At 38.0% G+C, this 27,385-nt stretch overlaps 1 protein-coding gene across 2 annotated transcripts in view; it reads left to right on the forward strand.

The window, feature by feature from the left end:
- CDH13 (cadherin 13) overlaps positions 1-27,385 on the forward strand; it is a 508,729-nt gene that overhangs the window by 388,631 nt on the left and 92,713 nt on the right. For both annotated transcript variants that reach the window (XM_005432359.3, XM_027803288.2), the window contains exon 8: positions 24,712-24,852. In XM_005432359.3, the coding sequence (XP_005432416.1) occupies positions 24,712-24,852 (141 nt within the window). The remainder of the gene's footprint in view (positions 1-24,711; positions 24,853-27,385) is intronic.

Genomic DNA, 27,385 nt, shown 5'->3' on the forward strand with positions numbered 1-27,385 from the left:
CATATCCCTAGTCAATCATCAGTTTGAAAAGTTTTCTCTTTCACTGACTAATACCCCATCAGTTTGATACCTTATAGTCAGGTTTTGCATTCACCTCATGTCCTTGGTGTCTACAAAACAGCACAGAAAAATAAGCCAGTGCCCAATACCATTATAGCGTGTGCTGTTAGAGCCCATATGGTGTTAGTTTCTCAAGAATAAATCACACTGAGAACTGTTGGATACATACAGGGGCCTTTTCCAACCCCTCTCGAAGGATATGCTACACAAAAAATATTTGAGAAAAGCAGTAATGAATGCTGTATGAGAATTATATAAAACAAATGAACCTGGGATGGATTAACGTTCACAGCATTAATAAAAATTAAATTTTAATTACTGTATAGTAAACCACATATTATAATTTAATAGCTGATTTACCATCAAAATTACAGTACTTAGAGCAAGTTTCTAGACCAATGTTCTGCGTAGCACATTGATGCTAATGCTTTAATGCATGTATTGGGTAAGCCCAACTGTCACCTCTATTGCACTTCTGCATGCACTAGATAGACAAGCTTTTTATAAACAAATTTTTCATCTTTTGGGAAGCAGAATCCTTACTTGCACTTCTAGAAAAACAAGTGGAAGTTCAATACCTCAACAAGGTACTGATACCTTTCAACAATTCTTAAAGCTTCCCCTGGGCACACAAGGGTCATCCAGGCAGTTGGAAGGTGAACATACCTTGAAAACTGTATGCTCTTTCAAAAAGTGAAAACTAGATATGCTTTTCAGTGGCAAATGAAGTCATATTATCTTCAAAATATCAAAGCTATTATCTAAGCAGTATTTTCAAGCTTCTCTGGGCTGATGCATATGAAGACACTTGTTATCTTTGAGGTATGCACCTACGACTCATAGATACTGTCTTGACTTAAATGATAGGTTCATCTACTGGAATCTGTATTTACAGGCTGTGCCATATTCATCTGATTGTATTTTTTTTACTTAAATCTCAGTGTTTGCTGCTTCCTTTTGGCACAGCAAAACTTTCAGAAACAGCTACCAGACAGGGAAAGTTGAACGGCCTTAGGTGGAACAAGCAACTTGTTTTCCTATGTCACCTTTGAACTTAAGTTCTAAGAATTTTCACTGATATAGAGTTCACCAGAATTTTGCAAAAGGATCCTGAGTGGTTAAACCTCTTGCTAGAATAGATTAAAAAGGAAATGCTGGAAAGGAAGAAAATCAAAATAAAAAGCAGCTTTCTCAAGATGAGAAGGCAGTGTTCCTGTCCAGCTCTGGGATAGCTTTGTTTTCTGATCTTGTGTTTTTACAAGGTTATTTGAAAAGTCAGTGAGTGGTTTGCTGTATGGCACTAGAACAAAAGAAGACTAACATAAAACAGGGGAAATATTATGTATGATGCAAAATCTATCTGCATTTCAGGAGCTGTCAAAGTGAAAAATGAAACCACAAGTTTGGCCTTTAAAAATATTAATTTATTTTGAAGATGAAATGTAAAAGTGCTGGCAAGGAAGTAACCTTATTTTCAGGAAGAAGCAAGCAAGACTAAATTCCTATCGCTCCTCCTAGATCCCTGATGGCACTTTCTTGTCACCCTTAAATCTAAAAAAGGGATCTAATTGTCTGTTCTTGCCACCATAAATTCCTGAAGCATTTTTGCTCTATTATTAATGAAGCATTCATCAAATGCACTAACCACAGCTTAAGGTGGTATATTTTCAATGCACGTATTTATCAGTTTTACTGAGTGATGTGGGTTCAGTTCGGTGTTGACCTGCAGCAGTAATTCTGAATTACAGCCATGTCTTATTGACAGAAGAAAGCACTAGCCATTAGGGTGTAAAAAAAGTTATTGGTATTTGGCTAATAAACTGACAATATCCAGCTATAAGGTACAGTTTTCATATGCATTCATTAAAAGCCTATATTTAACTGTGTAGTTATGCGTAATATGAGGTTTGTAGGGATTATTCTGCCTCTCCGAGATAACTGATTCCACATAGTAAACTATAATCGACTGATAAATCTATGACCTTTATTCACAGTAAAATAATACCATAAAGTAATATTTATTTACTGTTTCAAATGATAACTTGACACTGTGGGGTGGTTTTTTTTTTTCAAAATACGTTGCAGATGTTTCTCAAAAATTATGTGTCTTAATTTCCTATATTTGGGGTTTAGATGTGGCTTTATGACCTAATCTGCATAGTACCAGTGAAAAAAGAAAACCTCCACTAACATAGAAAGACTGAAAGAGGTAATAAAACAGATGTGCAAGTTTGCTCCACAGTGGACTAGTTTTTAAAGAGTTCATTTGCCATGGCTGTCATAAATAAACCCTGGTGCTTGAAATAGGTATAAACAACTTGCTGCCGAGCGCCTTCTCTTGTCCTCACAGAGAGCAGTCTGATTATTTGATCTGTTGGTGTTATTGGAGCTGCTGTTCCTGCTCCCTGAAGGAGCAGCAGCTCCCAAAGATGGGGGAACAGGAGTGCTGGATCCTCCTCAGTTGTAGTGCAAATTCATTGCTTCCCATTTGCCTGTGCAAGATTGTACTGGATGAGATTCTGAAACTAAATTCTTGCTGTCTAATGCCTGTTATATGATCTGTCCTTGCAGGCAAGGTTGTTCAAAAAGCAGTAATGAGCCAACTATTTCAGGATGTGGAGTTCTTGCATGGTTTTTGCTTGTTGCCAGTCCCGCATCAGACCTGGTTACTGCCCAGAACCTGCTCTGGTTCCACTTCACTTAGTGGCGGTTGGTTATTCCTACCTATAGGAAAGCCTACCCCATTTTCAAGTCTACAAGTGGTTGATTAGTTCTGAGTAAAGGTCTTGCAGGTCACAAGAAAGGCATTACATTGCTCTTGGGAGAGTCCTCTTTTAGAGATCTTCAAAACTGCTGGCTTTAACACACTTCTTTTTGACTTGTTAGGGGAGTTTATTCTTTCACATTCTTCATTTTGAATGGGAAGCCATGGTATCTAAGACTGACTATTTGTAAGCCTTTTATAGGTGGATGTAGTGCAGCTTTGCCCTCATTTTTATTGGAACAGGATAAAGGTAGCACCTAGACAAATTGCAGATATGAATAATTACTCTGTGTATCACTTTGAGGCCTGAGTAGGTGGTAGAACCATTTTTGGTAACATAACAGTGCAGTTGATAGATTTCCATGGTGAAGTGTACCATACTTTTGTCTTTAAAATTTGCTTCCTATTTCAAAGGATTAGAGCCTCAGTTTTATTGATCTCAGGGGACATGGCAAAACCAGCACTGTCCTGGCTTTTGCTTGTTTTTAAGAAAGCAAAATGCATCACCCTGTGAGGTGTCTCTAACTGGTTAATGAAATTACCTCATTTCAAATATGTGACTGTAGTGAACTGAAGAATATATATGTAGATAAAGAAGGCCTTTGAACTGATTTTATAATGATACTGTGTAGAAACTTACCGCAAAATGGTGTGGGTACCCACTGCACTTTTTTTGACTTTGAGTTGCAAATGTGAGTGTAGCAGTAAGGATTCTCCTATGGGGGATGGTTCTCCCACTAGATCCTAGTCTACACCTCTAACACACGCAAAATAGTATTTTACCCACTTGTGGGGGCAGTGTATGTGTCAAAGGGGTGACTGCCTTTCTTAGCAGTTTGTCATCAGTTGGCAGTCAGAGCACAGAACTTGGTGCTATTTGCTACTGGGATAAACCAGTTGCAAAAAGTGGGAAATCGTACTCTCAGCCTTAGCCTTATCCAGAAGGAAAGAGTAATTATGTGTTTCTGGCTGTGGCTGGCATATGCAGCTGTATGAAATGTAAAAAGCTAGGTGCTCCTGCTACACGCAAACAGTCTTGTCTGCCTGCTTTCTGAAGATCCTGTGAATATCACAGGAGGAAATCCATCAGAGACAGCGTTTCAAGTGCCTCCAAATCAAGGCTTACCATTTAATTTTGACCTTATGTTGTCTTTCACAGTCTATGCTAACTGCCAAAGAGATTAAAGCTAAATTTTCAACATAATAGGCCTAAGGCACAGCTTTTGTTCTATTAATTTTTTTTCTGAGATCACATTTTAGTCGGTGTGTTTTGAATTTTCTAATTATCAATGCCTTCAAATTTATCAACACAAATAGCTGGACAGAAGTTAACCTAATCATAAATCAGTAATTTTAGTAGAAAAAATTATATTGTACTTCTGCAATCACACACAGATATATATATATATAACTCAGTGTCATTCTTCTTGCAATACTGACTACAACAATGTGTCTCTTTTTTTTATTTTTTCCTGTCATTTGGTGGGGTTTTTGTTTTGCTTTGTGTTTTTTTTAGTCTCACCTCCCCCATGTCCCCAGTTTCTGTTGTTAGGCTGCCACCTGGTAGTAGAAGTGAAGGAAAAGCTGTTGGGTAGATAGAGGAGTAAGCCTATAGTGAAGAGCACATACAGTATAACCACAGCAAACCAAGAGAAATAGAGCCTTTAGTTTGTCTTTTGCATTCATAAATACACCTGCCGTTTCTTTCTGAGGTTTAATTTTCCTTGCAGCTTGTTTTAATACTTCAACCAAGTGGAAGTTCAATATAAGAGAGCATTATAATGAATATTTCCCATTGTTTTATTTCCTAGTGCCATAACCAATGAGGCAAATAATCCACAGCCATTAAGCTTTCTGTATAAAGAATTGGAATGTATGCTGAGCTTACAATACAATGAATAAGAGAGATCTTTCCTTAGGCCTTCAAAGGTTGACATACACACCATTTTTTCAAGTGGGTGTGATGATCTTTATGATATTAGAATATTTTTATTACTTCTTCAGAAATAGTTGTGTGTCACTTGGCCATTGACAAATTTAAGGCAAGTGGCTTAAGAATTTCAATTTTCTTTTTTTTTTTTTCCCCCCCCCCCCAAAGTACACTGAAGCTCAGGTATTATCCTCCAGGTAAAAACAACAGATAAAAAAAGAAAAATGTTCCATGCATCTGAACATTGTGATCATCAGAGAGCCCTGTCACATAAAAAAAACCAAACCAAAGACAAAAAAAAAAACCAACCAAAAAAAACCCCCCACGCCAACACACATAGCAATTAAATGGTAGAAACGAACTACTTCCTGGAGGCTTAGAGGATTTTAAGTTTGTCTGAGGAAAATAAGCATACAAATGTTGGTTCCTTAGGAGAGCTAATAAGCAAGGATATACCCAAACCAAACTAGCTATGCAAATATCCCTGAAGCTTATTGCCTTTAGAATTCTGAGGCAAATATTCCAATTAGAGTCACTCAGTAACAAGCAGTGAGCGACTGACCTGTTCTGAAACCCTGCCATTCCTGCTGCCTTCTAAAGCAATTATACTTCTGATTTTACTGGAGCACTTAGTAAAGATTGTAATATTCAGAAAAGAAAACCATTGAATCACAGAAACCATGACCAGCAGAAAGTAGGACACATGCTCTTTTCTTTTACCTTAACGTTATATTTGTGGGGAACGCAAACTGCAGATTCTCAGCCAGAAAGGCAAGCTGGTCAATAAGTAAGGCGAGGGAGTAACACGAGGGATGTGTACATCAGCCATCTGAAGCAAGGAAATTGTGCATGTCATTGTAAAAATAGGAAGGGGGTCATAATCTTTTTCATTTATAACTAAAAGAGAGAAAGTGGTAAGAGTTATGGACTAAGAACTAGAAGTCTTTTGTTCTGTCTACGACTGATTCTCAGCACGACCTCAGTCATGTCATTTATCATTGTTTCCATTAACCCGTCTATGGGGTGTTGCTGTACCCAGTTAATGGATGGTTTTGGTGGACATCAGGATCGTCATGTAAAGACACATTTCATTACTTCTGGTTATTATGCTGCATGTTAATTAAATGGCTACACACAGTAAGAGTAGCCTATTGCTCTGTCATAGGTTTAAATAGTGCATTATTTAATAGCTGAATCCTTCCTTTAGTGAAAGGCTTGGATAAAGAAGTCCTGTTAACAAAGGCACTTGTAAAGATGAAATCTTTGCTCTTTTTAGAGTCGCTTAACTAAAACTGGTTATTTCCTAAACATGTTCATTCACATGAACCCATACAACTGCCTACATGGGAGTTATTGAAGCACAGCTCACTCTTAAAGTGTGGATTTCTTTACAGGCTTTCTCCTGTTCCTTTTTAGCCTGTAATCAAGACATTTCATTTTATAATTATGAACAAATTGCATATCCTGGTAACTTGTCTATGTGGGGAAATGAGTGAACAGAACAGCAGCATGTAATTTTACAAGGCACTGGCTGCCTTACACTAGCAGCCCACGTGCAGTTCCTACCAACAGTGCGTACGTGAGCGGTAGAAGTAGGCACCTGCTGGCTTTTGCTTCCCAAGTGGAACTGAAGCCTTCCTGGCTGAGTCCTCACTACGTGTTGCAATAGTTTCCCTTGAAGAGAGCATTATCTTTGGAGGTGCCTTTATTAGTAGCCAATTGTTTCTGGGATTGCTGGCAAAAATGCTACCAGTTACATCAAAGTCAAAGATACTGTACTCTTTCTTTTGACCCCTACAGGTGGAAAGATATATTTTTCTTCACAGTAATTGTCCAGTGCTACTCTGGACACTGTCAGGACCAAATACGTTGACCTCTGGTAAACAGGGCACCCATAAATAAACTTTAAGGGCAGAATCTGATGCTTTTTTTTAATGTAGGGCTGGTTTTGGAGAAGTTGTAGTCTAACAGATACCATCAACTGTCTAGTTTGAATATTGATGGAGGAATGTCTCAGTGGTATAAAATTCTGTTAAAATGCTTAGATTCTGTGGAACCATATCTCAAAAATATTGATTAAACTCAACACAACCCTTCATTCTTCCAGGACTGATCAGAAAATACTTTGTAATTTGCTGTTATTTGGAAAGCATTTTAAAAACTGTATATTTTCCTTTCTCTGTGTATTTTTCTTTAAAGTGCTTCTCTCCTAAGTATTGTAAGGGAAAATTTGCATTGTGAATTATGCACTGTGGACCAAATAATGAGGTGTTAGTTATCTCTGTGTGGGTATGGTTCAGTGGTTTACTCAAGATGATGAATGATCTGAATGCCTACTAAAATGGGTGCTGCTTGGTGCTGCTCTTCACCACCTGGAACCAGAATACACTGAAAATGAGAATGTGTCTGATAAACTCGTGGATGTTATAAATCCGTTTTACCTATGCTACAAACAGGGTAAAGCTTTAAGTCCAGGGGTATCAGTGGAGTGCAAACTCATTATTCTCTGATGCTTTGTTGTAGGTCCTCCTTCACAAAACAGGTTTTTAAGCAAATAACCTAAAGTGTCCCAGGCAAAGCTCCACGTGGACTAGATATGTATTAGTATGCCCCCAGACTAGGCTCAACTGGAGCAATGTTCAGGCAGCAGCATGAGCGAGTTCTTATGGCACCGTTATCGTGGTCCCCATCCTGAGGCATGGGGGCCGTGCAAACTGCTATCCTAACTGTTTATTAAGGAAGGATTTTCTTTTTCTTGACCTTAATAGCTGAGTTCATTGCATTTTTTAAGTCCCATGAAAATGACATCTGTCCTGGGACACAGTATACTCCAGGGCACATTCAGACCTTACAGGCAGCTTTTAGTTGTTGTATATATATCGTTATTAGTTGAGAATCATGCATTTCATTAAGTGTTTTCTCATCAAGCCTGGAGAACTGCAGACAGTTTCACTCCCATGGAGCAATAACCTTGCTCGATTTTATCTCCCATTGTGATATCCCTCCTGACAGGAAGCACATCTGGCTGTGCTAGTTTCTCATTCAGTGCCTTTGAAATATTTTTGAAACAGAGATAGATGCAGAGAAAGCAAAGCTCGGGGAGAGGGAGAATCCTGGAAAATAACCGAATTCTGCCTTGACAATTTGTTGCCAGACTTTGAATTCCCAGAGAGAGAAACATAGATGCTGATCTTTTTATTCCACTTTACTTTTGTTTGTGCATGATGGTTCTTGCTTTAATAGGTTAACACATATCTAATATACATTTTATTTTACATTTTCACCAGTAATTGCACTCCTCCTTCAATAAATAGGATCCTTCTAGGCTTAAGATGCTGAACATTTGACAAAGACAATATTTTAAAAGTGTCTTCTCCATCTGTCTGTTGAGCGAAGTCTTTTACTTGTAGCTTCCCTCCCAATCGGTTCTGTTTAGTGTAATGTTAGCTCAGCATTTTCTACCTCTAGAAATCTGTTTAAATTAAAGTGACCTCAGCAGGCTTTTAGAGCAGCAGCAAATTCAATTCTATTTTGCCATTTTCTTGTGAATTTGAAATTTCTCTGTTCCTTTTCTTCCTCTCTCAATAAAGTTTATGCAAATAATATTAAACTTTGTAATTAGACTAATGTTTTTTAATCTCAGTTCAAATAGTGGATTTGTATGAAATCATAGTTTCAAACACTTCCCTTGAGAGAGAAAGAGAGAGAAAGGGTATTGCTTTTAATACTTTCATTACTGTGCTACTCTTGTTAAGCTAGAATTGTCATTATGATTATACACCCTATTTTTTAGTATTCAATATAAATTATATTTAAATCCCATTAGATTTATATTTGCTGTGCCCACTTTGATTTCCTTGTTACTAAAATATTTTGGAGTTGTTCCAGGACATTAACCTGATCCTGCAACTCTGGCTCATTTGTTGGTTTCAGTAGGTGATTTGTGCATATAAATTAATCATATGAATGTTTCTTAGATTCAGTAAAGGTTACAGGGCATTCCAAAGTGACACCCAAACTCTGACCTGCAGAAATGTCAGGAATTAGGTCTTGATTTGATTGAGGTCAGTATCAAATGTACCGTTGGTCCAACAGCTGTTGAACGACATCCTGAAATATGAATTGTGGATTTCATACGTTCCCCTGGTTACATTCTAGACGCAGAAAATGCTAATCTGTAAAGAATTGAAAAGGTGCCTCGGTCACTTATTTGGCATAAATCACAAATCTTTATGAGATGTCAGGCAGTAATACAAAATTGCGCTTATCTACACGTGTCTAAGATGCGCTGCGCTGGAAGGATTTTGACCCGGTTTGTTTCATGCTATTAAAAACTCTTGCCTTGCTTGTGGGCAGACTTGCTTATCAAAACATTTGGACTATGCCCAGAATTTGTCTATAGTATAGTTTCTGTCTTCTGCCATATGAGCTATGCTAAAATGCCATGCTGGGGATTACAAGGATGTATGGATCCCTTCAGACATCCATGCTACTTGGATCAGCCCTCCAGGCACACGGAGAAAGCAGGCTCTGCGCACAGACCTCCCCAGAACAGATGCGTGTGAATTTGGCAGAGCTAACAAAAACGTACAGTTTAAGAACGTGCCACAGACACATGGAGCACAATATGCTTCTGGACAAGCAGCAAACTACTAATCCTTCACCTTCATAGCAAGAAATGAGGGAAGCAGGACAGGATTGCAATTTTGAACACTATGCCTGTGGCACGGTCTCCCCATGGCCAATCTAAGCATGGTGGTGCTTCTCAGATCCACAGCTACAGCTCAGCACGTTCTAGCTTTGAATAGTTCCTTTAATAATGTTATGGGTGTCTCTTCCCACTTCTTCAAGGCAGTTAAGCATTCTTTCCCCCCACTTCTTTTTCATGCTAGCAGTGCCTCCCATGCCATTCTCTTCTTTGCTGCTTTTATTGCTTTCAGTCTATAAGAACTGCCTGGAAATGGGACTTCAGATTTGCAAAGCTCTTTACGGACTCACTCCATTGTAGTTCCCTGACCTCTGCTCACCCCCACAGCCACCCGTATCATACCTTGTATATTCACCTCCCTTCTTGTCTTTCCATGATAGTAGACGTTATTCACTTAATTGCAGTTTGTCTTTCCTTAATACACAACAGTGGATTTCTCTCAGTCATTAACTCTTCTCTTTATTTCTTTCTTAATTTTGCAAATTAGTAGTGATATTTTTTTTCTTTCTTTACACTGTGTTTTGGGATCTCTCCTAAAGGAAAGTGGTATATAAAGCCACTTTGTAAAACAAAAGTCCTCCAGAAATTTCTGACGTTGATTAGTATGAATAAAGGATGTTTTGGTACCGCGCTTAGTATAAAATATGCTGTGCAGTCTTAGCTCACTATAACTTCATTTGTACCAGTTTAACTAAGTTACTTTATATGTGATATAAAACAGTTAAAAGAAGACAATGTTGTAAAAGATTCACTGTCTCCTTATTAAAGCACAGCACGTAAGATTTCTTAGACCCTTGCTTGTGCGATGTCCTGATTATAATGAGGACTGCATCACTGAGTGTTGCTACCTGAGGAGACGGTTGTACAGAATGTGTCACCCAAACCTGTTGAAGCTGAAGGGAACTTTTCTATTAACATTCCTGATCTCTTGGCCAGGATGGTCATAAACCTCCCAGATCCATCACATCTCAGACCTCCTGGCAGAATAGTTCCTTGAACAGGAAGACCAGGATAACAGGTCCTCAGGAACCCGATACAAATATTTTACAGTGATACTTCATGGGGGAAAGCAGACAAAATCAGCCAAATACTTACTTTTTGAGAATGCTGTTACTTCAGGTGAATTTTTTAACAAATACCATAGCATTGCAGTGAATAAAAATATAATGTATTTCCTATCAAGCAAAACTTCTTTCACTGAGACAAAGCCTTGAGCAAAGTTTTGGGCCAGAAAACAATGCTGTTAAACGTTTAAAAGAACATACAGCTGCTGGATTGTACAGAAGGGAAGTCAAGTTTATACTTCAGTATTATTTCTTATTACTGAGCAATGTGTCCTATATTTTATGTCAAGTATCTGCCAGGGTTCTGATGATTATGCCTTTTTGTGATATTTTTTATTTATCCAAAAAGTTATGCATTTATTGAAACTTCCAAAATCCTTGAAAGGAAAAAAATATTCTCATGAATGATCTTTCCACACTTACTTTTTTATGTTTATTTTTTGTTGGTTTTCCCCTAGGTAACCACACTACATTTGTACTATTAGTAGATTGTATCTTAGTGTTGCTAATAAAACAAATGAGTTAGAAAACAATTCTTTCTTTTATAGTGAATGTGAAAAGCTTTTGAAGATTGATTTAAAGAAAGAAGCTGTGTACAGTTCTAGTACACAGGCATAAACTTACAAAAGGAGCAACCTGTAGCAGGTCAACATCTCTTACTGTTCACCAAAAGTAACTGTACTACAGTGCAAAATCTGCACAAGGCAGTGACTTACTAACTCTGGAAGTGAGAATAAACTAGAAATCTTGCTTTGGTTGCAAGAACACAAAGCCTGACTTTGGAGGGAGCTCTTTTGTTGACAGATGCTCTTAGAAGATATGAGTAGGTTTATGGAAGTTTAGCAAAAGTAGAACTTATTAACCAAAGCAGAAAGTACAGGAGTTCTAAATAAGGCATTTAATTATTTTTTATCCTGAAAGGAAGCTGATAAAAAGATATGTAGAATTAAATAAGGAAAGAATGAAATTGACTGGAGAAATTTATAATGGAAAATACTATGGTTACGTCTTTCATCAGAAAGTAAATCCTATGGAGGGGTTGCTTTTTCACCCCATAGTGTGATAAGCTTTTTGGTAAAACAGCAATAGTGTAATTGAAATCCATTTTACATGATTTTCCCTTGGATGATTTAGAATTAGATCAATTTATATTCTGCGGGTATAACCCAATGAGAGTACAAATGCAGCTTCTAGAATTGGTTTTGTCCATGAGCAAAGCCAATATCATTTACTGATTCATTACACACCCAGCAGGGTCCTTTATTTCAAAAGCTACCTGGAATTATTACTGGCAATAGAACACTAAACTCTAAAATAAGATTTGCATAAAAAATTAAAGTTAAAGGAAAATTATATTAGTGATTAAAAGTAACATTTGATGACTATTTTGATTGGAATACCACATTTAAATAGTAAGTGGTTCAAACAAGCATGGAGAGGTTTTTTGCAGCTCCAACTTAGAATGCACCTATTTAAGTACAATATTATGCTCCTGATAATATGCCTGAAAATAGTAGACAGTGCTTCCATTAATATTTAACAACATAAACATCAGGCAAAGGTTGTACGTCTGGAATCATAGAATATGCTTTCTGCATTAGGGTACTAATTTTAGAAATAACCTCTGTCTGCGTGGGCCTGCTGATGTATGGTTGTCATAGTAAGTCAGTAATTGAGTTTTCTGAGCATTTTGACCACTGGTACAAATTTGCAAAGCAGATTACACAGCAGAAACACAATTTCCATCGTGACCTTTATAACATCGCTTTCTGTTGTGGGGATTGGAATGTTTATGGAGGGAAATATAATCTAAGTGCACCTAATTTGTAAGAATGTGATTTCTGATGTTAACCCAGTAAGCTTCATTTTGATTCATTCAATAACAGATTATGTAAAGACTTGGCATTAGGGAGGGAGGGATCGTAAAACTTATTATCTTTTATTACCTAGGCAGAGAATATTGGTTTAGATTATTATAAATTGGAACTGAAGGAAAACTTTCATTTTCAGCTGCTGTGCAAAGACCCTCAAGAAACCTGTTTCCCAGTGATCAGTCACAGGACCTTAGTGAAGAAATGGCCATGTTCACATCCTTCAGTATGAACTAGGCACAGTAATAACACTAAGCTTTTCTATATCTAGAGGTGTTGTTTGGGGGTCAGAAAAAACCTCTGCAAAAAGTACTGTCAGATGGTTTAGCGGATGGTTCATCCTTGTCTTGCAACTGCAACGCTCTTGCAGTGTCACAGCCTTTGGAACTTCAGGAGTTCTATCGGTTCTTGTCCCTGGTGTTGTCTCCTTGCCTGGTCAGGGTTAAGAAGTTGCTTACTGTAAACTCTGTATCTGCTAGTTTGTTGTGAAGTGCAAAGCTATTTGTGTGTTAGCAGGTAGAGTAGACCAGTAGAAGCGCATCTGTAGAGTGAAATAGTTCATTCTGAGGACCTGACATCCATATTGCATGCTGCAACTTTTCACTTTCTTTTGTTTTGGTTTGGTTTTGGGTGGTTGGCGTTTTTGTTTTGGTTTTGTTTGTTTTTCCTGGTTCCCCAGACTGAATCAGGGGGTGGAAAGAATTAGGTGATGTCCAGGGTACATTCTCCAGTTGAATTTCAGCTGAACAAGATCCAGATGCCGCACTCGGTGTTGCAAACTAGAGCGTAGTAAGTGTAAACAGTGTGAAAGTTCATTTTAATAGGTCTTTCCCGATAGTTGCTGAAGCAACACTGTATACAAACCCTGCATGGGCACGTGGTCAGGCAGCTTTCTCTAGGATTGCTATTGTCAACTGAATGCATTTAAATGAACTTGACTTGCCTGAATATCCATCTGGGATTTTATGTTTGATGAAAAGATGAAGAAAAGCACTGGGTGGGTCTGTGATGTCTTGGAATGATGGGATAGATTGGTACAAGTGTTGCATTGGCATCCAGGCAGACCTCAATGCATAAACTTGATCAATCTAAATTCAGCTCTGGTGTTATGATAGAGTGCTTGATGGTGGCAGATAATAAAATAATCAGCATGAGGTTTCACTTAGTTTCCTGCAATGCATTCCTTCAAAAACATGTGCTGGTAAGTGCAGTCTGGGAGTACAGAGACCTATAGGGTCCAGGGTCTGAGCTATGTTACTGGTTTGCTGTTTCCTTCAGTGGATTCTGTGAGGAAAGGGAGGAGTTGGGAATAAGATTAACTTGAATTGCTTCAGGTTTTACCTCTGCCTTGTTCAGACCCTTTTCTTGGCACCTTAGGAAGATAAAACTCCAGCTATTTAGTTTTTTTCCACCCTGCTTTGGCAATGCTTTTTCCGGGGGATGCTTCCATGAAAAGCAGTGCTCGCTTTCGGAACTGTTCAGTATCCTCCTCCAAAGCCTGTAGGAAACACTTCAGGGCTTCTGGAGCCTGATTCAGACTCAAGGAGGAGCAAATTCAAACACTGATAAGCATGCTTGACAGAGCCTTTTGTTTCTTTGCTCAGTGAAGGATTCCCGTGATTCAGGGCTGCAGGTGTAATGTGTGTTTAGCAATAAGATCACTGATAACTGACATTGGCTGCTGTCCACACAATTTAGGAAAGCAATTTTTTTCCCCAGTAAACAGAGGGGAGTGCTGACCAGCTGCATGTTATTGCTTTGTATGAAATATTTATACCATGGATTGATCCCTCTCCCCAATGGGTTAAATGCATAGAACGTCTCGTTAGTTTCCACAGCCTGTTGCACAAACACCCTCTTGTGATTACTGATGAGCAAGATTTCCCTAATTCTGATGTGATTATACCTGCAACAAGGCAGGAAATTTTACCTCATCCTCCTGTTTTGAAGAATTTGGGGACTTCTTTTCAAAGTGTGTGTTTTGGGAACTTTGGCTCTCCTGTTGTTGATGCTATAATGATTTGGAAGGCAGTGTCTTGCCCTTAGTTCTGCTTTGTTTTAAATGCAAATCTATGGGAATCTGCCAGTTTTACAAGAGACACAAGCATCTTACATTGTGACATGAAAGTGCGTATGCATGTTTCATAAACATGGTAAGTTATAGCTTAATAAATGTGTAAATAAACTAGGGTAACCCATTTAAAGTCAATGGAGCTATGCTGATTTATGCTAGCCTGAGGATTTCTTCAGGCTTGAATACTTTGGGGGTTGCTTATGATTTTTTTTTTTTCCTCTTTAAATTACAGCACTCACCTCTATGTACTGATCCTTATTATGTGACCTTTACACCCTTCATATACTTAGGGAATTCTCTTGGCAGAGGTATTTTAATATAGAGGTATTAGAAAAACTGTCTCTACTGATAACCCTTGTAGGTTACTGTGTTGGAGAAACTTGTCTTTCCTTTCATGTTTTTAGATTTAAATAGACTCATTTCTGCATTTGGCAGGGACTGAGAAAGATTCAGTAATTTGCAGCTAATAATTTATTAGAACAACTTTGCCCTTATTTCTCTTCACAAATTGTCTGCAAACAGATTGTACAAGTCTAATATGTTAATGGCTGAAAATTATTTGAACATTTTTTCAGCAAATATCTTTTGGTCGGCAGATTATTTGAATTGCAAATTGTGACTGTTGAAATATATAATTAACACTGCAAATAGAACTGATTGGATATTACAGGAGAATAGTTTTTATGGAAATATATTGATTTGTTGAAATGAACATTCGCTACAGAAACAGTGATTTGGGGGAAAAAAAAAACAACTTTGTTGAAATAAATAGCTGTAATCTAGAAGGGAGTTCTTATCTTGAATGCTCCTGACAGCTAGCTTGGGGTTTAGTACTTTCTGAAGCAGTCGAGACAATCAAGTTGAACGTCCTGTTCAGACAGAAGTGAATCTTACCTTCCCTTATCCAGCGAGCTGTGCTGACGCAGACATTTATTTGTTCTGAGGCAAAGGTCTTCTGGTACACTCTGCTCAAAATGTTACCATTGTAAAAATAATCAAGTATAAATTGGCAGAATGGGTAGTATGTTCAATATTCACTTACAAGTGTATTAATGAGGACTGGGGAGAATGGTGGTTCCTACGCCCATCAGTCAGACTGTTAGCATTTCTGATCATATGCTCTGATTTTGATGAAAAAGTCCTTGGATGGTTTTGCTTGTTAGCATTGTTATAGGGTTCAGTATGTTAAGGCTCGGAAAGTGTTAAGCATCAGGGAAACTATTTGCCACCCACTCCCTCAATAGTTTTTATCTGGGTGCAATTAATTAACGTAAATAACATAGTGTTTTCTATCCAGCATCAAAAATCAGAATAGAAACACTGGTAGGTATATAGTCAATAAGGAATAGATGTAGTGCCATGGTTTCAGCAATGTTTTGGTACTCTGTTAAAGAACCAAGCTAGCAGAACAGTAGGCACTTCATTTACCAGAAGGGTTGAGGGTTCTTTTTGGTGTGAGCACTGTGAAAGGGGAAGTGTTATCGTTAGGAACACGCCGCACATAGGAAGGTGTGTTAGGGCAGCATGTCACTTTGTGAAAAGTCAGAGTTGTGAAGAATTATGGATAGTGGAAAGGATGCTCCAGCCTGGGCTGGTTTCATTGCCAAATCGGGTTTGTGTGTAGCAATTTCAAAAGCAGCTCACCAGTGCCTTAGCCTCCAAACTCACCTTCAGCTGAGTTAAATGCTTCATCTCCTGAAGGGTATATCTGGCTGCAGGAAGGGTGTCCAAACTTCAACTGGCTGTAGGGTGGCAAGTTGGACTATGGTGTAACACAGAGCTCAGAGGAACTTGGATCTAGCAAGTATGGCCATACATATTCTTTAAACTTAAGACAATCTTTGGAGGGGCATAGCAGAAATGAGTCTTAGTGACATGTAAACACAAAGGGAATGTTTGTATCAAGGTCTGTAGTTGCAAGTAGGCTATACTGTAGTTCTGTCCTTTATTCAGACCTACTACTGGAGGGTAGACACTACAGCTGATTTCTGCTGTTGACAGAAGTTCTAGGTGAGATGAATGTAGTAGTTGTATTCCCAACACCTCTGAATGTATGTAATAATAATAGAATGATTAAATGGTTTAAAATCAGCAAAAGAAGTTACATAATAACTGATGCTTTCACACTGGAATGAAAGGTTTTTGCAGTACTTTTTAATTATAAGGATCAATTGATTTAGTTTTGATTGGTTGGTTGTTGTGTGGGGGGTTGGGTTTTTTTTGTTGGGTTTTTTTTTTGGGGGGGGTGGGAGAAGAGAAAAGAAATTACATACATTGGTCCAGAAGGAAAGCTGAAACATAGCTTGTGGGTTTGGTTTGTGGTTTGTTGTTTTGTTTAGGTTTTTTTTTTAAATAAGTATGATTTAATGTCATTTAACAGGGACTATTTTCTTTGGGACGTTGTGATTCTTATTCTCCATTAGTATTTAAAATTATTAATGTACTTTATATTTCTAGCTGACATGGAAAACATTTCTTTTCCTGAACCATGAGCATCTAGTAATAGCTGTTGCAGATCAACATGCCACTCCTTCCAATGTTTCAAATGAATTATACTTCAGGGGAATATCTTTAGCTAGTAAAACTCTGTGTAGGGTATTAACTTCAATGGTGTTATATCTTTTATGATAATTAAGGATTTTGTTTAGAATACTGAATAATTGCTCTCTTCCCAAGGTTTATTTTTGGTAGTAGCCTAACTAACAATAATAATTTAAGTGCAAATACGTCAGACTAAATGGAGCTTCAGTCACTGTTCTGTCCTAGATATTGATGATCTCTACCCAAGGAGAAATTCCTTACTACTAACATCTTCAATGTAAGGATGCTCCCTTAAGTGAAGTTAATGTCTGCACAAAGACTGTGGTGCTTGTATATAGTAGCTGAGATGCACATTTGTGCAGTGAGTGAGCAAGCAGCAAACAGGTTTTCTCTGCGGATTTCTAATATTTCTCCAAGGAAAGCTTGTCACCCCACCATGGCTGGCAGCCTTCTCCAAATGATATGAATTCAATGGCAATTCTAAATCCTAATTTGCATATCAGTCAAAACTGCTAATTTTAAGCAAAATATTGGAAACATGTACATAGAGTTCCTGTAATTCCATGTAAAATATAACAAACATATCCATGTGTATCAACCCTATAGTTGTGTCAGCATTATGAAGAATTAAAGTCTTGATCCTACACATCCTATCTATTAAATAGTTATAGATTTCCTCTTCATGGGAAACAAATATCTCTGGCCAGGAAACCTATCTGTATCGAACAATTTGGAACAATTTCTTTCCTTTTTTAACAGCAACTCCTGAAGGAGAAAATTTAGTTTTCCTTTTCCTTCCAGATATACCTACGAACTATATGTCTCCTGTGGTTAGTAAATAGATATTGATTTTCTTCATAATAGAAGTACGTTATTACAGTGATTAAACTGTAGACCTTCCTTTATGATACAAAAAAATTGGAAATTGGTGAGCTAAAGAGTATTTATGTTACAAAATTGTTTTGGTTTTTGTATTCATCAAACTGTAATTCAAGCTCTAAATGCAAAGCCTCTGCGCATATTGACCTTTTTAAGCAGCGGCAATTGGCATTTAAAATAAATGCTGATATTATAATTATAAAAGCATTATGTCCATTAGAGTTGTTAATAGTCATATTACTTCTTTTTTTTATTCTACATTAGTCAAAATCCTGACAGCATACTCTGGAACAATATTAGATTCAGTGTTGATATTGTTACTCAACAAGAACATTGATTATGTCTTAATAGAATGTATTCAATGCATACTATATGCAATTATCATCTTAAATAAACCCAAGCATTTATTTAGCATGAACTGAAATTATTTAAATCCTAAAATTTTTTCTTTCTGGTTAGTATTATGTTATAAAGGCATTAGTAATACCTATGGTAGAGTAGCAAACTATTGCTATAGCATTATGCATTAACATATAGTTTATAAACACAATTATAAATAGAAATATTGAGGCATTGTTACAGAAAATATTAATTTCCATGAAATAGTGAAAAAAACCCTATTGGTAATAAGTAGTAAGATAGCCTTTAAAACCTTTACAAGAGTTTTGAACATTCTGTACGGTATTTCCTTCCCAAACAGTATTTGTCTCAATCTTAACAACTGAGTACTTTGTGTAAATTTGGGAATTTCTGTTCTCCCCAGTTATTTTCAGATGAGGCATTGAAACACCAAGGGAAGGCTGTGTGCCCTTTTCTGGCCATGCAGTTCATAGGTGTCTTGCAATAACTGGAGAGCACTGGATGAAGGTGTAGCTAAAGGCACTTCATGGGGGACACCCAACCAGGAGGAAACACTGAGGAGGTGGTTTCTGGAGTCCTGTTGTTTTCCAGAATTTGGTGCCTCTCTGCAGCTTTTAGCTGGGTGCTGATGTGAGGCAGGGATTCACAGCCTTGAAATCATTAGCAAGAGACTAAAATTCACTGAAAGAGGAACTAGAAAATATACTGAGTTGGGCAGCAGGCTGATGATGTGAATAAATACAAAACAATGTCGTTTAACAAAACTATTCTTTTTCAACCCCCCTGCGTATCATTTAAACACCAGTAGTAAAAAGTGTTGTGAAGATCTGCAAGAAAATATGTTGAACTCCTGTTTAAACATCTTTGAATTACAGATTAAATAAAAGGCTAAAGTAGCCTAAAATTTTCAACCTGTTCCATCTTCACATGATGCAAAGAAGATTAAGGCTTAACCCAAATTCTTCTTCATTTAGCTTCTGCATTGCAAATGGATTTCCAGACACCCCATGGTGTGTCCTTGCAGAAAGTAACTAGATAGTTATATCGGAAAAACACAAAGCGTTATTTTAGTAAATAGGCTTCCCAATGTTCATAGTCTCTAACAGACTCTAACAGTGATCAGGATTTCATTTTTTAGCCAAAATGAAGTGTTTTTCATATATGTGCAATCTATATGCCAGCTTTAGAGATCAGATGTAGTAATAACTGCTTCGGGTGTCAATGGCAAAAGGAGGTGTTTATTACAAGAGTTTTCTCATACTCTTCCTTCTTGTGAATCTGCTTTACTTATTCTACTTTTCTTTATATTCAGATAAAAAAGTCTGATTGAATTTTTTGAACTTCAGAAGCAAAACTAGATTCTTTCCTACCTTCTCCCACAACCAAAAGTAAAGTTACTAGGGCCATCAAATCCAGATAAACAATTAATCATTCACTGCTTGAATATGCTGCTTGAATACAGTGCCAGAATATGATTTCTGTTCCTCACTTTAGTGCTACCTTTTTTGATCTTTATGAAATCATTAAGATCTTCAGCCAGTTTTAGTCACGCACCAAGACAGGTACGCTAGGGAGCACTGGGCTCCTGCGATCATCAGTGCAGCCAAACACAGAACTAGTGCCTGTCCTTTGACTCTATGACAGTGATGCTCCAAAAGTTAGACACTTAATTTGAATTCTAAAGTTAGATGGAAAAAAGCCAGGCCTCAGTGAAAACATGAATTTCCTGAGTGACTGCACTTCCTTACCAAGATAGATGAACAAGGGAGGATACATGGGTCACACTTCTAAAAGCTTTGGACATCTGAAGTTGCAGAGAGGGGATTTGTTGTTCTAGCCATACCAAGAGTCCATGTTCATAACTAGAAATTCAGGACTTGAAGTTTGAAAAGACCAGTGGTCACCTAAGGGTTCTAAACCTTTCCTGTAATTATGCAAGTAGTCCCACTTTTTTCTGTCTTACATTTTGAGTCCTACTGTGCTGAGGATGCTGTCAATGCCAGCTGAATGCTTTACAGCCTGCAAGTGATAACCCACACCGAGACTTGGAATGTTACTGCCAGTGGTATGAAATACTAGCCATGGCTCGCTTCTCTTAAGTCACTGATAATTTTTTATTGTATCTGTAGGAAATATTAAAAGATTAAAACTCCGCAGAAAACCATCATTATCTGGTTTCATTTAGCGCTACCTTAAAGTGGTCGCTTGGTTTGTTCCACCTGTGTGTATCTGCAGTGAACTGTTTGTTTGCCCCTGTTGTGATTAGATCCTACTGGCTTTGTCAGGAACCTGAAACCTGGAAAAGTGCCTTTCCAGCCTCTGGTTCCTTGCTAGCGCAGAACCGGTTATACCAAGGCAGCAGGGGAGCAAAACCTGACAGGAATGTTTTACACTGGTGAGAATGGCAGTGGGTGGACCGTCAAAGACAAACACAGCTCACCTCCCTGGCAAACCAAACAATTTGCTGGTGTCACCCCTGCTGCGGCTAAATGACGAGTGAAAATTTATGGGGAAAGGAATGGTTCTCCTGCTGTAATTCTATAAACCTTCTCAACAGTGTTACACTTCACAAAGTCACAGCTGATAAATAATAAGCCACACAAACAGTGACTGAATGTTCATTTATTAAAATAATCTATTATCCTTTTTAGCTGTAGATCTACTTTGCTGAGAATTGTTGCAATATTCGTCACGTGTCGCTTTCCAAATGGTATTAATGGGGCTGTTTTTGCAAGCGCGTGCTTCAGGGGCTGCGTCACTACTTCAAGAAGCAGGGGGCCTGGGTTTAGTGACAGGCAGTGTCATGGTGTGACAACAGTCTGAGCTACTGTAGGGTCCCAAAATGCTACCAGCTGGGTATTACCAGCAGCATTTATCCCTAACCTGCACAGTGTAGCAGGGACGGAGAAGGTGAAGGCAGGCTGCTTTTCTCCTTCACTCCCTCCCTCCAGGAGCACTCATTTCTCACAAGATGTGAGCAAGGGCAGGGAGACAATGCACGGGGGAAAAAGACATGAGGGAACAGAGGAGGAGGAGGTGGCAGGACAGCTTGTGCTGCAGCCCCTACTGCAGGGGTGCCCCCAGCCCAGCCCCACACCCTCCCCACCATCATCACAGTGTAACAGGCTCAGGAAGAGCGCGGGGACCCATCGCTGTCCGCAGATACCCACTGCCACGTCCCAGGGTTTGCCACTAATGTGATAAACCACACAGGTCCAAGTAGTTACTACTAGTGCCCAAACTGGGCTAGGAGTATGAGAAGTGTTAAAAAGCCCTTTACATGCAATCTCTGCTGTAAAGAGCATCTGAAGGGAATGTGCCTCTGCTCTCAGGTTTGGAACTTGTAGGAGCTGCTTTCTCTAACAAAGCAAATATTTGGTGACAGAACGAGACATAGAAAAGTGCTGCATAACAGGAAAGTGTGAAGTATTCATAATGATATGAAATACTACTCAAAATTCAATGTTTTTCACATTTAGTTGTGAGCTTAAACATTGGACTCCTGTCACAGAAATTTCTGCTGCAGTAGGCGCAATTTCTAGCATAAATGGGCTTGCTTTCAATAGAAAACGGGACAGCTTTCAAAGGAAAAAAGGCCAGTTTGAGAGTAAAAATGGGCCTCTTGCTCAACAAAGAGGCTTACAGGCATGAAGTGATAAATGGTTTTGCAAGTTTTTCATACAATAATAACAATTTTCTAATCAAAGTAATGAAAAATTTGCATCTACAGGAGGGGATGGAAGCTCTATTCAGGTTTTAATACATTGAATGCATTTTAGAAAATAAATATATGAAAACTATAATTTTTTTCCACTCTATACTCTGAATTTGTGTTGGAGAGATGTAATACTTTTTTGTGTATATTTATATGATGTTATAAATCAAAATCCTGTTCTTGGTTTTCTTTCTTCTGAGATGAATTTCATGGAATGGTGTTGTAAGACTTAAGGAAATATATTTTTTAGGATCCCCTACGTGGCAGTGGCATCTGATTTTCTAGTAGTCCATATGTTTTTAGAACTAAATATATCTTCTGGTTTAACTCATTGATTTTTACATGCAAATATATTGCTTCATAATTACTGATCTGATGAGCAAGTGGTATGGTTCCTTCTCTCATGGCCTAAAAATGCTTCACAATCTAAGTGTTGGGATCTCCTTCTCACACATGCTCAAAAAAAGTTGTTGTGATGTACCAAGGAAAATGCATAATGCAAAATGCACTATTTAGTGAACGCTTTCAAATCTCTTAGCTACAGAGAAAACTGTGTGATCTGAGAAGTTGCTTTGCTAAGCTAGAGATCAGAAATAAGTCTTTTAAAATTTTAAATGGTGAGATACAGGCTGGGGGATGAATGGATTGGGAGCAACCCTGTGGAGAAAGACTTGGGGGTACTAGTGGGTGAAAATCTGGACGTCAGCTGGCAATGTGCCCTCAAAGCCCAGAAGGCCAGCTGTATCCTGGGCTGCATGCAAAGAAGCATGGCCAGCACGTTGAGGGAGGTGATTCTGCCCCTCTGTTCTGCTCCGGTGAGGCCCCACCTGAAGCACCGCATCTGGCTCTGTGGTCCCCAGCACAGGAAAGACATGAACGCATTGGAGCAGGTCCAGAGGTCCACTGAAACTGTCAGTGGGACAGAACACCTTTGCTATGATGAAAGGCTGAGACAGTTGGGCTTGTTCAGCCTGGAGAAAAGAAAGCTCCAGGGAGGCCTTCTTGTAGCCCTTCAATAATTAAAGGGGACTTAAGGTGGGGACAGGCTTTTTAACAGAGCCTATTGCAATAGGATGAGGGGTAATTTAAACTATTTTTTTTCTTAGTTTTTAATTTTAAATTTTTTTTTAACTAATATAGGGTTGATTCAGTCTAGATATAAGGAAGAATTTTTTTTCTGATGAAGGTGGTGAAACACTGGTACAGGCTGCCCAGAGTGGTGGTAGGTGCCCCATCCCTGGAAATGTTCAGGGTCAGGTTGGACGGGGCTCTGAGCAACCTGATCTGCTTGAAGATGCCCCTGCTCATCGCATGGGGGTTGGACTAGATGGTCTTTAAGGGCCCTCTCCATCCCAAGCCATTCTCTGTTCTCTGCTATGGGATAAGCCCTCACCTTCCTTGATTCTGCTTTATAAGTCAGTGTATGGATGGTAAAGAGAGATCACTGTGTTGCTATATGGATTTTCACACCAGTTGCTGATTCTCTGGAGAAGTATTAAAGGACATAGGATAAATGGTGTCAAACGTGTAGCCTTGGTTCTTGTAAACAGAGTTGGCTGATAGAGCTGCTCTGAGGTTAAAGAAGCCCTCTAAGAGTGGTGCCCTAGCCACTGTTTCAGGCACCATTATGTCCTTTTGCCCCTGAGATCCAGACTTATTTTTCAAGGAAAGTTTGAAAAATCATTCCTGAGCATATGTGATATTCTTACCATATAGTTTTAAAGGTGACCGCAGCACTTCCCCATCTGTGTCCTCCACTGATGATGCGGCACATATGGTCTTTGGGCAGATGGTTCCATATAAGGCAGTCATACAAACAGGGAAAATATTCATTGTAATTAGGTGCCCAGTCTTGTCTCCAGTGAAATCCATGTCAAAATTATGATTTCCATGGGAGCAGGTCCTGATGCCGATAATAGATCCCTTGGATGGGATGTATTACTACCCTGTTGCTTAACTTGCAAACAGATGTGCTTTTGTGCCTGATGTGAGAGAGGTGAATTAGAAATGCTGTCACGTTCCCATTGCAGAACGTTGGCCACATTTTTTTTTGCCTAAATTAGGGCTGTCTTTTGGAGGAGGGAAATTAAGGATGGCTTTTGCTGTGGACCTATGCTGTCTGGTTCTGCAGTAGCTGGGCTGTCAGATAAGTAACCATGACATAGGCATCAGATATATTAGATGTAAATCATTAACATTATGATACACGTTTGCTTTGTGCAATAACTGGCAGCCGTTGTCCACTTTAGAAACTGCTTTGTTGTTTCTTACAGTGAAGCAGACTTAAATTACTATTCTAAATGCTAATAAATGTGATTTAATAAAATAAAGAGAATTTATATGTAGATTGTGACATTAGTATTTAATTATGTACCCATCATAACACTGATGAAGCAAGCTGCTAAATATTGGTGCACTGAAGAGAGAGCTTACTTTTGAAGAGCAGGTATATTTTAATTTCTTTCCTAATCTCCTTAAATAACAGAATAGATTATGTACTGTTTACCAATATTCACCTGCACTCCTTCACGCTGTGTTCCTAATAAGGTTTCCAGTGTAGCAGCTGAAGCTCATAGAAAGCTGTGCTTCTGTTTTGGTAAAACACTGTGATAACAGATCTGTTTCTATGCTGTTTTATCAGGCCAAATTAAGGTTTAAAAGTTGATTGTTTTAATGTGAATTAAAGGTAGTATGTAATCTGTTGTGGTGGCTTTTTTAACCTTTCCTTTTTGTTATTTTTTTCAGACTATGGAAACCCCGAAATACGAGCTAGTTATAGAAGCTAAGGATATGGGTGGTCTTGATGTGGGACTAACTGGCACAGCAACTGCCACTATTCTTGTTGATGACAAAAATGACCATCCACCAGAATTTACCCAGAAGGAGGTAAGAGTTTGTCATCTCTGTTCTATAAAATGTTGTATGCAATTGTATTTATCTTCTTTCTAAATATAAAAATGTTCCTTTATGGAAGAAAATACTTAAAGACATCTTTGTAGCTCAATGTTATAGACTTTCCTGGAGCTTCTTTTTTCTTCTACGTTAATAAATGCGTATGCATTATTTCCATGACAAAATGCAACCACAAGGTAAAAATTTATGCCAAGAGATATCATTCAGAGGTTGGCTAGCAGGATGAGTACCCGTAGAATAAGTTTGCTAGCGGTGACTTTCTTTCTTTTGCTCCTATGAGGGGAAATAGAGAATTCCCTCTTGCCTGTGTTGTAGCTGAGGGCTTTTGATAAGCAGGAACATGGGTGAAAGCAACATGTTTTGTCCTGGCTTCAGTAGTCACCTGTGAGACAGTGTGTTGAGGGTTCTGTAATGAAAGCTCTACTCTTAAAAGCTTTAAATTTAACCTAAAGGTGGAATTTTCAGGGAATGATTTTTTTTTTCCACGGAAGTGTGCTGAAAAGTTAGAAAAAACCCAACCCAAACCAAAAGATACTCACTGCCTGTGGGAGGGTGTAAGAGTGCTACAGCAAAGTTTCTGGTGCCAGGCAAAGCATCTACCAAATTTCCTCCCTTCTCGTGCTGCTTCCTTCCCTCTCCCACATTTATTATTAGTCTGGGTTTTGCTGGGGATTTTTGTTTGTTTGTTTTTGTTTTGGGTTGTGGGCTTTTTTTGCTTCTGATATTTGGAGAGAATTAGAGTTCAAAAGTTTTACCTAATAACAGCTGGTTTGGATTTTCTTGTAAAAGTTTCCTGAGGTTCTTCAAATTTTAAGGAATATTCCCAAAAGATGAGAAGTAAACATGACAGATGTTGATTTTAAGGTAATTTTAGGAAAAGAAAGGGAAAGCTTATTGCTATAGAAGTCTCAGTTTTCTGCTTACAGTATATTTTTACATTTTTTTTCTGACCTAATTTTAGTGATTTGACAATAGATTATTTTGAAACAAATTACTGTAATTTTACTTGAATAATTATTTCTTTTATAAATGCAAAGTGGATAACCAGATTAAAAAAAGGACAGAGAAAGTTTGGGGAAAAAAAAGGGGCGGGGGGAGGGGAGAAGAAATAACAAATAATGAAAATTTTGCAAACAGGAATGTTCAGTGACAATAGCTATAATTGCTTCAATAAAATGCTTTGGCCAGAGCATTTTATTAACCTAAAAAGTACCGTGGAGAGCCTGATCCAAAACTTTCAAGTACATAGATGATAACTAAGTGGCTTCGATCAAACTGTTAATTCCCTTGGAATTACCTTTTAGATCAGCTTTTAATGCTCTGAAAGCTGTTTCCAGACAGTAAGTAGTTAAAATGTATTTAAAACATGCTAATTTTTATTCCTCTGGAACATAACAACATACAAGGACATCTTGGTGTATTTAGAAATAGGAAGTAATTGTATTAATACTGATAGCAATTCATGACATTCAGAGTCCTACCTACTCGAATGTCCAAACTTTGACATTTCTTCTTTTGAATGAATCATTCTATATATCTTTCTACAGATTTCTTTTGAAGAAATATTTCTACAACTATATGTCCTGTTTGACTTAATAGTTTGCTAATTTGGGCAAACATGTTAAAATACTTAATGTCTACTTAGCCCTAAACGTACTGTTAGTGTCTATTTCTGTGGAAATTTGGAAATGTTTATAAATCCAGTTCTGTCAGTGATATTAAAAAGTCTGGTGGTCGGAGTATAGAAATAAAATAGGAGGTGTGAAGAGACAGCATTATGCAGACTTTTCAAAGAAAGTTAGTCTTATACATTTTTCTTGTACTTTATATGACATACAAATATTCCCATAGAGACGTCTCTTTTTTTTCTTTTCTTTTTTAATATATTGTGACATGGGTTTGAACCTTTTGCTGTTTAGAAATGTTAATGACCTCAGAAATCTTCCCTCTGCCTTGCTAAAGGGATATTCTTGTTCTGTGAATAAGGCAGGAAAAATCAGTCTTCAGATGTATGGTGTCAGGCCCCTTTAGGAACATATGCTCTATTTAAAATAAGTAGCGTAAGAAGGAGAGTGCCTATTAATAGAGCTAATGCCACTTTGTTTGGCTTACTGCTTAACATACTTAGTTACTGTATTTAAATACCAGTCGCATACCAACTGCTGCAGTACCATTGATTTGAATAAGACTTGAAAGAAAAAGACATAGTCTACAAGATAACTTTTGAAGTAGAAAGCTCACATTCAGTAAATCTGAAGGTTTGATTTCAGAGTGCATCTTCTTTTACTTTGAGATTGCCTGCTTTGAATCGGGTTCTTATGGTATTGACATGTTTCCCCAGCTATCTTCCTTCTCTTTAAAGATACTTTTTCTCAATGCATTTTTCCCTTTTATAAAACAAATGCTTATTCAGTGGCCTATGTTTCTTCTGTCAGTATAATTTCTACTTAAAATAGCTCTGCCGTTCTCTTCATCTGTAAACACCGGGGCCAAATTAATTTCTGAT

This window comes from Falco cherrug, chromosome 14 (genome assembly GCF_023634085.1).
Source record: "Falco cherrug isolate bFalChe1 chromosome 14, bFalChe1.pri, whole genome shotgun sequence".
In the NCBI taxonomy this organism is placed as follows: Eukaryota; Metazoa; Chordata; class Aves; order Falconiformes; family Falconidae; genus Falco; species Falco cherrug.